This window comes from Notolepis coatsorum (assembly GCF_963971535.1).
Source record: "Notolepis coatsorum genome assembly, chromosome: 9".
Taxonomy (NCBI): Eukaryota; Metazoa; Chordata; class Actinopteri; order Aulopiformes; family Paralepididae; genus Notolepis; species Notolepis coatsorum.
The window spans coordinates 12,409,035-12,426,576 of NC_140173.1; the positions used below are offsets into that span (position 1 = coordinate 12,409,035).

The 17,542-nt window shown below is 42.1% G+C and overlaps 1 protein-coding gene across 1 annotated transcript in view; it reads right to left on the reverse strand.

Annotated features, from left to right (window-relative positions):
• arfgef3 (ARFGEF family member 3) overlaps positions 1-17,542 on the reverse strand; it is a 182,814-nt gene that overhangs the window by 126,044 nt on the left and 39,228 nt on the right. Inside the window, 4 exon segments of the mRNA XM_084321258.1 lie at positions 7,794-8,041; positions 11,785-11,909; positions 13,156-13,260; positions 15,196-15,280. Of these exon segments, the coding sequence (XP_084177384.1) occupies positions 7,794-8,041; positions 11,785-11,909; positions 13,156-13,260; positions 15,196-15,280 (563 nt within the window).

Here is a 17,542-nt window from a genome sequence, read left to right on the forward strand (position 1 = left end):
GTCTCACAACACCGAGTCATTATTTCACAGGGAGAGAGAGAGGCAGTAGAGACGAGGGGTGTAGCGTGTCTAGAAGAGTGTGGTGTGCTATTTGTTGTGTGTCTGTGTGTGTAATAAATCAGACATAAATATGTTTATGACCTCATAATGCGAAGAAGAGGATGAGGAATAAAGGATGGCAGAAGTAGCACTTTGCTACAGAGGGTCACTCACAGCTGTGGAAGGCACTCCTTATTAAGGAGAGGGGTATAGAAAGCCTGATGAGATATGGGATGGCAGTGTGGTTTGGTACGCTCACAGTACAGTGTAAGTCGAAGATTGAAAGGCTAGTGAAAGCAGCGATGAAGGTGACCGGAAACACCAAGTATACGTCACTCCAATCCATCTTCGAGGAAGTAGTGGTCAGCCAGGCACAGAGAATCTTACAGGACCCTTCTCATATTCTTTATCTCGAATATGAAGTTCTTCCCTCAGGGAGACGGTTCAGAGCAAGTAGATATAAGAGCAACCGCTACAAGCTCTCCTTCCTTCCTACATCAGGGCTGTACGTTAACTTTTTTTGCACATAGCACTGGTGCTACAGAGGTTGATCGTTTTGTAGCACAGGCCAAAATCTTGTAGCACAAGTATAAAATGTGTTATATTTGTAACAGTCACAAATGTGCCTATTGTATTTGTGTTATTTAGTTGCAGTGCCATGTTTGGCTGTCATTTTATGCTGACAAGTTGACGTCACACAGCCAGACACGCTACGTGTAAGGAATTATGGGATTTGGTGTTGGGTGTATGGACTCTACTAGGGGTGGGAATCACCAGTTTCATCACGATACGATATAGATTCTTTGGACAACAATACGATATTTGCTGATATATGCCACGATATGATACGATGCAGTTGCCTGCAATCGATATGAGACGATATCATAACATAAGCCCATTTAACACAATCAGTAACATTTAGATCAACTCAAAAAAGGCAACGGAAATATCATTTGACATTTTTATTTTTTGACCTCTTCCAGACTTTTAAAGGAAAAACAATCTATTGTTTTTAATACACATAGACCTCCTGTTCACTGTAAAGTGCCACGTTTTGATATATTGAGCTTTAAACTTTAAGTTAAATGTTTTGGAACTCGCAACACGCAACCGTTTTATGTTGCATGATCATGAATACATTTATTTTGTATTGTATTTTTTATGTTTAAATATCAACATTATCTGTCCACCCTCAGTACATTTACTATCAATATAATATACTCGTCTGACTTCATGTGATCTTTCCAAACGCACACACACACACAGAGAAGGGAGAATGTCTGCCCTCCTCCTCACTCTGCCCGTCTGCTGTTCTCTCTATATAAATATGGCTATGAACAGCTTGTTGTTAGCTCATGCTAACGTAACGTTCATTTCGGACTTTATGACGCGAGGATTGCAAAGCATGTTATATGCATTTGACCCGTTGCCGAATAAAACAGCAGGGATTTGTTTTGGGTCGCGACAACACTATCTACTAGCTCTGTTTCAATGTCCGCGTTCCAAACGCTGCTGAGACGAGTCCTGCAGTCACCTGCTGTGTTGTGAGCTGAGCCGAGCGGATATGAGTCACTGCTCGCAACTCGCGGGGATATTGTTCGCTAGGGATTATGGGATTTGGTGTTTGATATATGGAGTTTTACGCAGAAGGGACATTGTATTTAATCGCACAAGACTACAAGTACCAAGCCATCGCGGGCCATCGCACCAGTGCTATTGAAATCAATCCTTTCATCGCACAGACTGACGTCAGTGTCGCACGTGCGACATATATATCGCACTGTACTGCCCTGTACATCCATCGCTCTCCTAAATAACACAAGAGGTCTATTCCTTTGAGGTGCCACCTAACAGTGGGCTGTCACCTCTTTCTTTTCTTGTCCAAGTCTTAATCAGTTGTAATTTAATTAGGGCAGGGTGCAATATGACGCTTTTTGAAGCTTTTTTAAATGAGTTGACCTACTTATGTATTATGGTTGCATGTGTCTAATGATATTATCCTACACATGTCTCTGTATTGTCATATTTGTCTGAAGTTCTTTTTATTAACTGAATGAATGAATGATTGTATATATATATTTTTCTTCTTTGTTTACACTGTTATCGCAGAATGATGCAGCACTGAAGTTCCAAGTAAATTTTCCCCTCTGGGACAATCAAGTTTACTCTTATCTTGTCTTATCTTATAAAGAAACTGCTAACTTTGGGACGTGCCCTCGCCACTATCAATTAACTGTATCCATCGGAATAAAAAGCAGCCGTCACCATGGCTACGTGCAATTAAAAACATCACCATAACAATAAATCTAGATATGGTATATATATAAAAACAAACTTTAAATACAATATGAACTTCAGTGTCAACTACACATTCTGTGATTTTAATAATACATTTTACTTAGCCTCTTAAGCCCTAGCCATATTTTCAGAAGATTTGCCTAAAAGTACATACCCAAGTAAATGGAAGATTGTTCCACTTCTACAAGGTCAATTTGCATGTTCTTGGTTGATTGATTGATTGATTGATTGATTGAAAAGTGTATTAACAGATTGCAGAATGGGTACAGTACAGTACAGCTCAATACATACAATTGTTAAGAGGATGCAGACCTGAGAAAGACTTTCGTCTTGTTTCCATCAGGGTCCCCCATTTTCAATTCATCATAGTATGGTATCTAGGGACATCCATGGACCTCAGGGAATGTATCCCCAGTGTCAGAAATATTGTGTCTGTTACTATGCTTGAGTAAATTGTAATGAACCAAAGGAGAATATAATAAAACAAATGTTTATCTTTGACGGTGAATAACACCATGCTAACATTGACCAGACGTGAAACATCTGAGCTCATTCAGCACCTTCTTGAGATCAAGTGTACAAAAAGTCTAAGCAAATTAATAAAGGGCAGATGATTTACAGGGGGTTTTGTAGATACAGTACTGAATTTTGCCATCCGGACACATGCAATTTGAAATATGAATATAGAATATCAGGCCTATACATGACCTTATTATGGATCGGGCCAATACATCTATGGATCGGGCCAAATATCCTCTTTCCAATGGCAGAGTTCAATCAGGATTTAGTACCACCAGGCGCCAATTACAGGGCAGAAAAGACTGTAAATGAAATCTACTGTAAGTACAGTTACTTTTTTATAATGTAAATAGCTCCGCCATTTTTCATCAGATTGAGACGTTCACAGAAAGGTAAAGAAACAATCTACATTGTATTTTATGGCAATAACGTTCAGGTTTGTTCGACCCATAATCACGAAAAAATAAAGTCTAAAAAGATTATATTTTCAGCAGCTTTCACAGAGGCTGGTGTGAGCTGGGTAGTGTAGTTCTATGATATTTAGATGTCCATTGAAAGCCCTGGGTCTCCTCTGTTTTAGGACTACAACGGTTTTATGACACGTTATTTCCTCACGTCTAATTCATCCGGTTTCCGCCGGGATGCGCCGAGATATTTCTAAACTCATATGTTACGGACCCTGTCCTTATGTATGTATATAGAGGGAGTTATGTATGTTATCTGTTGTATATATAGGCATGTTTTGTTTGTTGTTGTCTTGTCTCCCTCTTGTGTCTACAAATCCCCATTCTCAGGTGTCTCCCAGTCCCAGTTGCAGCAGCAGCTGAGGCTCGTCAGCAATTAAGCTTCACACCCCTTCATATACCCCATTGTGTGCCGTGTTAGTTAGCTCTCTGGTTCATTGGTTGTGGTAACTATTTTCTGGTATATTTTGTGGTAGAGCTCCCTCTGTCGTTTGCTATAGAGCCGTGACTCTTTGGGGGTATATTGTGTAGAGCTGGTGAAGGCTCTGGTATTGTGTAGAGCTGGTGAAGGCTCTGGTACTCTGTGTTTTTGGTGTAACTCTCATTGTATCTTTTGGTGTTTGTTGTTTGTAGTACATTTCTGTTTAACCCCACCTGTGTATATTTATTCCTTTGTCACCCAGCCTATGGTGATTCCTTTTCTTTGTATTAATCTTTTGTTTCGCACACAGGGACATTGAGGACAGGAAGATACCCTGGGGTCTACATTTTTGCATCACGTAGGTGACCTGCTGTTAAAGACACCAGCCTTAGAGTGAGCACCGCCACCTGTACTTTTGGGCGTCCGCGCCTGTAAGGGGGGGGTGGGTTTTCATTTCCTTTTGATATTTCATTTGGTGCCACTAGGTAGTCCTCCTTGCTCTCTGTGTTGCTGAGTTTTTGTGTTTATAACAATAAATACTATTATTTTGCAAATTGTTTCATGGTTTTGTGTCACTGCACCCTCACCTACGCTGCCTGTGGCCTTGTGTTGCGTCTCCTTACTGGGGTACGTAACATAAAATTTCACTAATAACACTTAACACTTTGGTCGCCAAAAACGCCTTACCACGTCATTCCCTGCCATGCTCATTCTGCCAAAGACGCCGTACCACGTCATTGAGATCAATATTTCAAAAATCTGTGATCGCAATCATATTTCTCCCCCGGAGACTTGAGATCTACTGTTGATCCCCTCTCAACTCTCCAACGGTTCAAGAGCGCCATCTGGTGGCGGATCGCTCAAACCGGAAACGGAAGCTGGTGCTCATTCCAATTCGGTCCGATCACTCGCTAATAGTCCCGGGACTCAAGCTAGACACAATGGATAGCAATCCGTTACCAATAACTCGATAAACAACATGATTTGGACGTATATACTATTATACAACCTGGAGATGGATGGCATATTTCAACATCCCATAATAGGAATATTTCTGCTCCACGCTGAGGGATTTGGGGCGCTTTTTCAATGTATGTGATGTATAGATTGGGGGAAGATGGTAGCATCTAACGGTGCCAGGTCAGAGAGGGCAGAAATGTGTTTGGCTTAGCAGAGGTTGGTTCAGAGCGAGGGAACACCACACTGAGCAGGGTGTTTTGTTTTGCTGAAGACATAACACTGATAGCGAGAGCGAGGGAGAGGGGTTCATCTTAATGAAACAGTAGAAAACTGCATTTTAATGTGTGAAAGGTTAGCAGTTGTCATGACAACGCGGCACCTGACAACCAGAAAGGGGTGGGCTATCATAGTTATGACGAAGATCCTATAAAGCTGACAGTGGTTCCGGGTAAGGCAGACCAAAAATCTGACTGAGACTAAGAGGGAAGGAACCAGGAGAGACTCTTCCTCCTCCACCACGGAGGGGGGGGGGGGGGAGGGAGAATGCCACATCACCAGTAGCTTCGGCTACCACGAGGATGGTCTTAGGCTAACAAACAGGCCTGAACACTATTGGACTGAATCACAAAAGGACGATAGACGAACACACCGAAAGATCATTAGAATAGACTCTTCAAGGACGATACAATCTGATAACATCTGATTATGAGGTTCTGTTTAGAGCAATAAAACAACGCTTTTCCTCATAAGGTATCTCACGGTGTCGGAGTGTCGAATTCTTACGGAAGTGGAGAATTATTATGGTTTATGGATTGCACTAACGGGGGAGATAAGGATCTTATCTGCCAGTATCGGAGACGTCAGGACCATTAAAATGACACAACGCAGAGGAATTGGATGGAGGGCCAAACAGACGAAGACGTGATACTGGCCAGTTTGATCAGGATCTTACAACGCTCATCGCCCAACGCTACGAGGAAGTTACGGTAAGTTTCAGCGTTATTTTTTAACGTGTTCGATACAAACTGCTCTAATGATCATATCACCCACACTAGATGAATCATCTAACGTTGGCCACGGAATTATAAACGACCCCCCCCCCCCCCCATCCGGTCAACATCAGATGATAAGTAGTAACTTCTAGAAGCACGTCCATTTGAAATTTTTTATCTCGCGCAGATCGCTATCAAACTGTATTTGATCATCAATATAATGCATTTAGGGCTATAAATCACGTTCTGGAGAATGCTGCAGAAAACGATAAAAACATACTTATACTTTAGACCGTATTTTAGTATGAATATGTGAATGAAAAAGTATAACGTTGCTACACCCTGAACAATAGATACTTGACGTTGAATGGGCCATAGTAATGTCAATTTAGCAATACAATTTAAAAAGTTATAGCCCTGCAAAGAAGGGGAACTTCTCCATAGACAAATAGAGCTGGCGTGGGATGGTTTATTATGAATATAAGCCTGGCGACCAAAGTGTTAAAATCATTGATAAGCAAACGTAGTGCTGAAAATATGCTGTTGATAGGGTTAGGGTCTTTACTCTTGGCTACATTTGAAAAACATTCATTAATACGGACTGTATTGATCTATTTATGACGTGATATTCATTTCGTCAGGCTTACCGCTTTGACGGCCAACCGCGTAATATTACATGTTTCAGCGGCAACGCTTGAGCGCCAAAAACGTAAGAATACGTTTTTAGATCCTTTGATATTTTTCCTTTGATCCCCGTTCTAAACGATCATCCGTATCACTCTAGCCGTCCCTGGCTCTTTTGCTTACGTTGGAATTGCAATGCCGATCGAATCTCACCAGGTGGCAGTATCGCCTACCTTTTGAACTCTGATAGAAAGGGATCAGTAGAGACAATGGCTGAACTGGACTATCAAGACTCCTCACTCTGAGGGGGAGGAACTGCAAAGCAATCGCTAGCAGATCTGCTCGCCTCAAAACCTATAGTTTCCCGTAAACATGTGTAATTACATATAAACGAGTAATCGCGATCGCCGATGGGATCATTGGAATTATTCTTTTTGGAGTACCTTCTGGCCAAGGTAAGGACCCCCTATGTCTATTTTACCGAACCTGTAACATGTTTCTGTAACGATCAGTGTCTTACTTTACCGGACCTAAACCAAGCGTTTTCTAACGATCGCATTTTCGGGGTAAGACTACTACTTGATGATTTTGCGAAGGCACATGTGTACATGGTATATACCTTTAATTTGGGAGTAATTGGGGTTTCAGGGGATCAACCAGAACGATTTGGGCTTATTGCATATAACGCGTTTTATCTCGCGATCTATGGAAAAAGACTGGATTCTTTTGGAAATGGGCTATGTTTAGCGTGTAATAAACTACAAACTACAGTGTGTAGAAACAAACTCTTTTTTACATGTTGGACTAGAAATAGTGTCTGTCAAATTAGCCATACTATTGTCTCCATAGCTATAATATAGAATATACAATAGCTCTGCAAAGATTGTGAAATATCGTGAAAATGGTCAAGAAAAGCTGGCGCTAAAGGGCGTGGCCGTTAAAGAGTTAAAGGTGCTATAGATAAAAAAAATTTTTTTTAACTTTTTCTAGATTTTTGTTCCCATCCCATTTTAGTGGTTATGCCTCCTCCGATACATGTGGAGTCAGCCAGCCGCTTCTTTTCACCCGACAGCGAGGACTCTCACTGGGGGAATGTAACGCGTGTGGAGGTTCACGCTATTTCCCCCCGATCCCCTCCCTGCTGAACAGGCGCCCCCCGACTGACCACCCGCTAACACTGCCAATAGTAGTAGTAGGGACGACTGACCAAGCCGGAGGTACCGCTGACAGATGGATTCGATCCCAGAGTCTCTGCGGTGGTAGGCGAGTGCATTCTCCACTGCAGTACCCAGCCGCACCATATATAATATTTCTATGTAGAGTATTATCTTTTTTTTTTTTATCCATAGAGCTTTTAGAAAGGTGTAATTAATTAATTGATCATTTAAAAAATTTTGCGGGTCCTAAATGAATGTTGTTGTTTACATGTTGCAGGCATGTATCCCTTCCCTACTTGAGCCTCTGTGTGACTCTGACCTCCTTCATGATGCGTATGGCCTCTGTGCGGTGCTGGGGGGGTGGGTACAGCAGTATCCGGTGGTAGAGAGACTGCAACACCGGCTTCATGGACTCCACGCAGCCCACCAGGCGCACCAGCTCTGCCGCCATGTAACACACCGTCCGCACCACCGGCGCGATCCTGGCGGGGGCGCTGGTGGAGCAGCCAGACCCCCTGCCCTGGTCAGACACCCCTCCAGTGGAGCTGTCCATTTCCTGACAAAACCCTGAGGACAAGGGGTGGGGGGGGGGGGGGTCACAAGAGAGGACACTATCAAACAACATCAGAGTTGCAATAATAGTCTTCTGACGTATTATTCACATTTTCAAAACTTCTTATGACCACCCTGCTATCAGAAGGTCTCATTGAGTCATGGTGTCCTACTCAATCAACCCTGCTATCAGAAGGTCTCATTGAGTCATGGTGTCCTACTCAATCAACCCTGCTAACAGAAGGTCTCATTGAGTCATGGTGTCCTACTCAATCAACCCTGCTATCAGAAGGTCTCATTGAGTCATGGTGTCCTACTCAATCAACCCTGCTAACAGAAGGTCTCATTGAGTCATGGTGTCCTACTCAATCAACCCTGCTATCAGAAGGTCTCATTGAGTCATGGTGTCCTACTCAATCAACCCTGCTATCAGAAGGTCTCATTGAGTCATGGTGTCCTACTCGATCAGCCCTGCTAACAGAAGGTCTCATTGAGTCATGGTGTCCTACTCAATCAACCCTGCTATCAGAAGGTCTCATTGAGTCATGGTGTCCTACTCAATCAACCCTGCTATCAGAAGGTCTCATTGAGTCATGGTGTCCTACTCAATCAACCCTGCTATCAGAAGGTCTCATTGAGTCATGGTGTCCTACTCAATCAACCCTGCTATCAGAAGGTCTCATTGAGTCATGGTGTCCTACTCAATCAACCCTGCTATCAGAAGGTCTCATTGAGTCATGGTGTCCTACTCAATCAACCCTGCTATCAGAAGGTCTCATTGAGTCATGGTGTCCTACTCAATCAACCCTGCTATCAGAAGGTCTCATTGAGTCATGGTGTCCTACTCAATCAACCCTGCTATCAGAAGGTCTCATTGAGTCATGGTGTCCTACTCAATCAACCCTGCTAACAGAAGGTCTCATTGAGTCATGGTGTCCTACTCAATCAACCCTGCTAACAGAAGGTCTCATTGAGTCATGGTGTCCTACTCAATCAACCCTGCTAACAGAAGGTCTCATTGAGTCATGGTGTCCTACTCAATCAACCCTGCTAACCAGTGGTGCGTTATTGAAATCATCTGGGGTGACACGCACCACGTGCACGCGCGCTCCTGGCGCGTGCGCGCGCTCCCGCGAATGCGCATTTAATGTCCCCTCGCTTGGGCACAGACTAAAGACAGTGCCTAATTGCCTCTACGAATGGAATGTAACACGTCTTCACAACAAGGTAGGTGTGAATGTGTCTGAGAACGTATTTAACACACCTGACGACCGGCGCTATTGATATGCAAATAGCGAGTGAGCTTGCACTCCGTGCTACCCCGTCCCATGAACAACGCATGCCTGCTGCTAACAGAAGGTCTCATTGAGTCATGGTGTCCTACTCAATCAACCCTGCTAACAGAAGGTCTCATCGAGTCATGGTGTCCTACTCAATCAACCCTGCTATTAGAAGGTCTCATTGAGTCATGGTGTCCTACTCAATCAACCCTGCTAACAGTGAAAGCCCTGGGTCTTCTCTTTCTTAGGACTAAAACGATTTCATGACGGTGTCATTTCCTCGTGTCTAAATCATCCGGTTTCCGGTGCAATGCGCTGAGATTTCTATAAACTCATATTTAGCTACTGTAATAACACTTAAAATTAGGGATGTCCCAATCCGATCATGTGATCGGGGGCCGATCACGTGATTTTCAGAAGATTGGGATCGGGGGGGGGGGGGGGGGGGGTAATCAGGATTTTAATTTTTTTTTACTTTTTTTTTTTATTCAACAAACATGACCATGTTCACGTCTTAAACTCATACTGAGGCCTTAGTTTTGGTTTTAAATTGCATATCATCATTCATTTATTTATTTATTGTCACACAGAGCAGAAGAATTTTGCCAAAACAAACGCATTTCCTTTGATTTAATTATACATCAAATGATTTATGTCATGGATGAGGGACATCCACTAGTTGCAGAACTTGCAGTCACCTGATTTTTACAGACGATGGCGCCATTGCTCTCATGAAGCAGCAGGTTGGAGGCGGAGTTTTTAGATTACTCGGGTTGCAATGCCTTGCTTGAATGAAGTTAACTTTTCACCTGGATAACGTCAACATTCAGGGTGAATGTAATGTGAGAAATTGGGATGGGAGAATTTTTTTTTTTTTTTATCGGATCGGGAAAGATCGGTATCAGTAGATACTCAAAATCACATGATCGGGATCGGATCGGGAGCAAAGAAATGTGATCGGGACATCCCTACTTAAAATCATGGTAAACAAACGTAGTGCTGAAAATATACACTTTGACTGCTGTTTTGATAGGGTTAGGGTCTTTACTCTTGGCTACATTTGAAAAAGAAACGCAACATTAATTAATACGGACTGTATTGATCTATTTATGACGTGAAATAAATCTCAACCCGAGACCGGGCCAATCGGGCTTAAACTATGTTTTAAATTATGGCTATGTGTCTAATCTGCCTGTCGCTTATCAATGACTCGTTTTCCAGTCAACATTGTCGAAGCGGATTTTTTTTTATCGGTTAATTTTCGTTTTATAGCATTTTGAAAAGCCCTCATTTTCAAGGAAAATAAAAAGATTCCATAATAAACGCCCTGTACTGGAATATTCTAGAATACACAAAAACGTTGTAATTATTCTGCCTATTTATGAATAGTTTTCAAATAAACGCTAGATTATCGATAGTATATATGTACGTATGCACGCTATATAGGCGATCTGAAAAATCGATTATCTGATTTCCTCAAAGCCATCGCCCACACACACACACACACACATAGGGCGAACGCTGAGAGCTCAGCGAATACAACTCTGATTATCCCAAGACTTGTAAAATAGATTCCTTACCTCAGATCAGATGTTCTCCAAAAAGATCATTCCAATTCCTGATCGCCATTCCAAAAATCGATCGCTTTTATTGATTCAACGCTACATACTGTAAACACATATTCCACGCTGTTCTGATGGTCCACAATGAATCTGATCGGCTCAGGTTACACGCCTGAGAAGTAAAATGTGGATTCCGGATTTTTCTTTTCTCATCCATTTTCATTGAGTCCATTCCAAAAGGGTGCATTACCATCTGGGAGACGATAGGGGGCGTTTTTTTCCCACATCTGAGCTCCTACAGGGGCTGCATACCAACGGGAGACTCGGTTGATGAAATATGAATTCAGATCGCTAATAAAAAAATAAAACGCTAATTGTCGTGGTGGCCATTCAGGCGTCGGGCTGATAACACGTGTTATCACGTGGTGGGCACTGAAAGTGTTAAGGGGTTAACAACCAGGAAATACCCAAGAGAAAGTTTTATGTTATTTGTTACTTATTTCTGCAACCAGGGTAATGGGAATGATAATATCGTTATCCAAAGTGACTTACAAGTTCTGTACAACAGGTCAGCAGGAAGGGAACAACTCTGGCTGCTAAGTAACAAACTGTGTTGAAACTTGGGTGCTACAGTCTTGAGTGCATAGTAGTAAAGACATATTAGCATAGTAAGTAGTAATATAGGCAAGGAAGATTATTTAGTAGCAAAGTGCATGATAGTAAAAGACATTACGAAGGTTCGTTTTTTTTTTTTTTTCAGATATTGATTGTGTTTTTAGTCGACAGCGGAACATTGGTTGGGTTTCAGCTGCTGTCCTGACTGTGGTGGGAATCTGGTTCCACCGCTGTGGAGTGAGGACCGAGAATAGCCGGCTTCCCTCTTAGCTTGGGAAGTGACGGTACGTTCTTCACACACCTTGACTGAGCCGGTCCGCTAGCCGCTCTCGCTCCAGCGGTCCTGTGTGGCCGTGGTGAGAGCTGATGGTTTTATCGTTGACAGGGTTCCCCATCAACACCACCAGGGACGGGCACAGCTGCTTCCTGTGGGCAGAAGGAGTGAGCAAACAGACCCAGGTGACACTTCTGGCTCCAATACCATTTAGCGAGGTTAGATTTCCGATAACAGATATCTGCTGATGTCCTGATTTATTTTCAGGACAGTGTGAAGATTGAAGAACATCCCTCCCTTTAAGATAGAACAGAAAGCGTGTTTCTAGTAGAATTGGGTACCGTTCACATTTGAACCGATACCGGTACCAGATTCTGGAATTCGGTATCGGTACCCAACGCTACCTTTTTTCGTTAGTTAACTCTCTCTGTAATAACAAAAAAAAATTATTTCAGTTATAATAAATAAGTCCAAACTTCTCAATTTCAACATTGTTATTTATTTTGAACCTTTTGTTATTTATTGTTGTAACACACCTCATGTATTATGTTTTTAAATGTTTAAATATCAACATTATCTGGCCGTCCTCCAGTCAATATGATCAAACTCCTCTGACCTCGTCTGGTCTTTCCAAAGAGACAGGACAGTAATATATATCTGTGGAAAAGGCTCCCTCTTGTCTAGTAATATTACACTCGTACACTAAACATGTAAAGGTACAGACATTTGGTACCGAATGAGGCAGCATGAATCGGTACTCGTGGTACCGATGTCATTTGGTCGGTACCTTAAAAGTACAAAGTTCGGTACCCAACCCCAGTTTCTAGAGCTTATTTGCTTTAACCACAAACAAATACAAAAAGGTTAATGTTTCACACTCATCAGTGCCACAGGGTTATGCATATTATACGTACAGGGCACAGCATATTATTGCGCTATTGCTGTGAGGAATTGTATCTGTGCTTATATCGGCAGATAATATTTCAATATTTCATGCCAAGGACCCCGAAACATAAGCGTTTGGCCAAAGGACCTCAGCTTTGAGTAAAATGCAAATGAATAACTAAAGAGATCTTGCATTACCATAATGAGGTCAGCGAAACCTCTGCACAGGTGCATTGTGGGCGGAGCATTACCATATGAGGTCAGCGAAACCTCTGCACAGGTGCATTGTGGGCGGAGCATTACCATAATGAGGTCAGCGAAACATCTGCACAGGTGCATTGTGGGCGGAGCATTACCATATGAGGTCAGCGAAACCTCTGCACAGGTGCATTGTGGGCGGAGCATTACCATATGAGGTCAGCGAAACCTCTGCACGGGTGCATTGTGGGCGGAGCATTACCATTATGAGATCAGCGAAACCTCTGCACAGGTGCATTGTGGGCGGAGCATTACCATATGAGGTCAGCGAAACCTCTGCACAGGTGCATTGTGGGCGGACAGCTGCTAAGCATGGAGAGGATGCACTCGAGATAGAGAAGCTGGAGGAGCTGGTTATCACTGGAGTAGAGAAAACACACACACACACACACACACACACACACACACACACACACACACACAGTTAGTGCAAGGTAGGAAAGCTAGAGCTAACTAAACTAAAAGACACATTGTATTGTGATTGAGTCAACTGCATGAAAATAAAAATGTTGAATTTAAAAGGACTATACTGTTGTCACTATACTGGTGATCAAACCTTCCTTATATGTATCTCCTGGTTGTGTTAACAAACATGTTGCCTCTTGTCAGAGATCGAAGCTGGCATTGGACCACAAGGGAGCAACGGACAGCTTGTGGTCATGAACAAGGAAGTAGAGAGAGGGAGGGGGGCGGGATTTAATTGAGAGAGAGGGGGGGGGGAGATATAATTTAATCTAACTTAATTGAGAGAGAGTGAGGGAGAGAGAGAGAGAGAGAAGGGGGAGAGGTAGAGAGAAAGACTAAGGCCCAATCCCAATTTGCTTCCCTTGGCCCTACCCCTCGTTTGAGTGAAATTGTAATTCTGCTTCAATGCATACAATTCAATAATTGCTTTTCTTAGTCCAGTTAGATTACTTTCTGAATTCCGTTTCTGATTCTTTCAATCTTTATTTCATCTTGAAGGATCATCATTTACAATGATGTTGAGAGGTACAGTACATGTAGAAACAGAAAAGTCAATACATTTAACTATTTAAATGAGTTAAAACAACTACAGCCTGAGGTGAAATGGTGGGCTGTTATAGATTTAAACTGACCAATGGAATTTTAATTTGAAAGTGCATGTAAGGGCAAAACATTCAACGTGTCAGGGGCACAGACACTAAAAGCAGATTTTCCTAATTCAGTGCAAACTCTGGGCACATTAACCTGTTAAGCCATATTTTCAGAAAAGTGCGAAACAAACGTAGTGCTGAAAATATATACTGCTGTTTTGATAGGGTTAGGGTCTTTACTCTTGGCTACATATTTGAAAAAGAAATGGACTGTATTGATCTATTTGTGTCACGTGAAATAAATCTCTGCCCGGGACCGGGCCAATCGGGCTTAACCCTTTCACTGCCTCGCTACCAAAACGGTTAACCCTTTCACTGCCACACACAACAGCCGGTTAACCCTTTCACTGCCACACGGCAGAAGGTTAACCCTTTACTATCACACAAGTGTGATAGTAAAGGGTTAACCTTCTGTCGTGTGGCAGTGAAAGGGTTAAGACTAAGAGGTTAAGCGTAAGCCAATCACCAATAATGGCTTCACACAGAAAAAGATGCCAGTCTCATATCCCTACTAGGGATGTCCCGATCCGATCACGTGATCGGAATCGGGGGCCGATCACGTGATTTTCAGAAGATCGAGATAAAAAAAAAAAAACAGGATTTAAAAAAAATAATAATTTAAAACTTTAAAAAAAAAAAATCAACAAACATGACCATGTTCACGTCTTAAACTCATACTGAGGCCTTAGTTTTGGTTTTAAATTGCATATCATTCATTTATTATTAGAATTTTGCCAAAACAAATGCATTTCCTTTGATTTAATTATACATCAAATGATTTATGTCAAGGATGAGGGACATCCACTAGTTGCAGAACTTGCAGTCACCTGATTTTTACAGATGGCGCCATTGCTCTCATGAAGCAGCAGGTTGGAGGCGGAATTTTTAGATTACTCCGGTTGCAATGCCTCGCTTGAATGAAGTTAACTTTTCACCTGGATAACGTCAACTTTCAGGGTGAATGTAATGTGAGAAATTGGGATAAAAAAGTATAATCTTTTTTTTTATAGATATTTTTTTTTATCGGATCGGGAAAGATCGGTATCGGTAGATACTCAAAATCACATGATCGGGAGCAAAAAAATTTGATCGGGACATCCCTACTCATGATGGATAAGAAGTAAAACGTTGAACAGAACAGAGTGGCTGTGGAGGACGAGACAGGATGGAGCGGTGTTACCTGTCCACGGACTCCAGCTTCTCACAGAACACGGTCAGCACCGTCACCACGTCCTCACACATGGACCGGCTGGTGGGAGACACGTCTGAAACACACACACACCAGTGGAGGTTTCTCTATGACAACACGTGAAACACAAATTCACTCATAATTATTATTAATTTACACATATCTATATATATATATATATATATATATATATATATATATATATAATTTTTTTTTTTTTTTTTTTTATAATAAATGTTTTCATCAAAAAAAATTCCAGTGAATTTTTTTTTCTTCAAAAATTGTCAAAATTGACAGCTCTGAGCTCAGGCCTGCACTGCACTACTGCAGTAATGGCTGCAGTACAAACTGGTGAAACATTCTGCACGGGTTGACCCGGGATTAAATAAATAATAAATAGCCAATCAAAATAGGCTATTAACGTCATCTAAGCACGGTCCGTGCAGTTAAACTCTTGCCATTGAATGGGGGATTGAATGAGTGACAGCCTTGTGATCCAATCAGAGAATGGTTTCTCTTTTTTGCGGCTCTGCAGCTAGACGGAGGTTGAATGATTGACAGCCTTGTGATCCAATCAGAGAATGGTTTCTCTTCTGCGGCTCTGCAGCTTGTTTCCAAAATCATTTTTATCTCAGTTTAAGAAGCTAACTTGTTGGAGCTAACGTAGCTAAAGGGCTACCACCGCAGCTACCAGGCCCAGGCTGGAGTGTTTTGTTATTGTTCATGAACTTATTTGATATATATTTTTTTTTTTTATCTCAGTTGAAGTAGTGTAATTGACGTGATTGCCGGCTTGGACTGTGTAAGCTAACTTGTTGTAGCTAACGTGAGCTAATAGCTAAGTCATCGAAATGTTCACCCAGAGGAAGAAGAAGAAGAGGAAGATGGGATAGGTGAGCCCACAGCTTTGGTGAGTGCACTGCTTTGGCAATCGCTTGGGTGACAACTTGCTTGGGCTCCTGATATCAGTTTGGTGCTGGCTGGCTAACTAACATGAGCTAACTTTAGCTGCTAGCCACAATGCTATACTGTTATACTGGCATATTCCATTCACGTTAGCATGTAGCTAACAACATCGGCGATCTTTTTGTGAGAATAAACTATCCGCTCTTTGTGGTTAATTGTGTTGATGTTAGTTTTATTTCATCAACAAATGAGAGGCAGAACACACAGTGAATGTATCCATTTTGTTTATTGCACTTTTATTGCACTTTGCTGAAAAATAAGTGCTACATAGGCTAAATAGCGCACGGAGGCATTTAAAGATGGCGGCTTGTTGATTTTTTTTTCTCTCTCTCCTCCCTCTCTCTCCTCCCCTCCTCCTCCTCTCCCCTCCTCTCCCCTCCTCTCCTCCTACTCCTCTCCCCCTCCTCCTCTCCCTCTCCTCCTCCTCCTCCTCCTCCTCCTCCTCTCCTCTCCTTAATCAGAGTTTCCAACGCTATAGGTCTATATGACAGGCGTTGTACTCTTAAACAGTCATGTATATTTGTAGATCTGGTATGTCATAAATGTCTGGATGTAGCAGTACTGTCTATATCTCTGTATGTCATATATAGATGTAGCAGTACTGTCTATCTGTATGTCATGTTATGATGAATTGAAAATGGGGGACCCTGATGTAAACAAGACGAAAGTCTTTCTCTGGTCTGCATCCCCTTAACAATTGTGTGTATTGAGCCGTACTGTATTGTACCCATTCTGCAATCTGTTAAATAAAGTTTTCATTCATTCATTCATTCATTCATTCATTGTCCTTGTGTTACATAAAACCCATCTGTGGCCTCGTGCAGAGGAAGGTGGTAAATACATGTTAGATATTCCAATGTACGGTTTTGCATACCATTGACTCAGAATGGTCTGTTTTATTGAAATCGTCACAGCAGTATAGTTTGTTTATACTTCAGAAGTATGATATTTAAACATGGTCCCCAAAATGAATGGAAGCGAATGAGGAGCCTGACACCTGGGAGGAATGGGGGTGTTGCAGCATTGGGGATGTTTAAAAAATATAATTTAATATATAATATAATATAATAATTTGTGCTTCACCAAAAAATTTGGTCAGCAGCCTCCACTGACACACACACACACACAGTATGTTAACCCTTTCACAACCGTCTGTAGTGTGGTAGTGAAAGGGTTAACCGTCTGCAGTGTGGTAGTGAAAGGGTTAACCGTCTGCCGTGTGGTAGTGAAAGGGTTAACCGTCTGCAGTGTGGTAGTGAGATGGTTAAGAATATGCAATAATCCAGGACAACATCCAGATGCAGACGTCCTGCCGGTTACTTACCTTAGTAATATGTAGTAAAAGCCACTACTAGAAGTATTCCGTTCATAC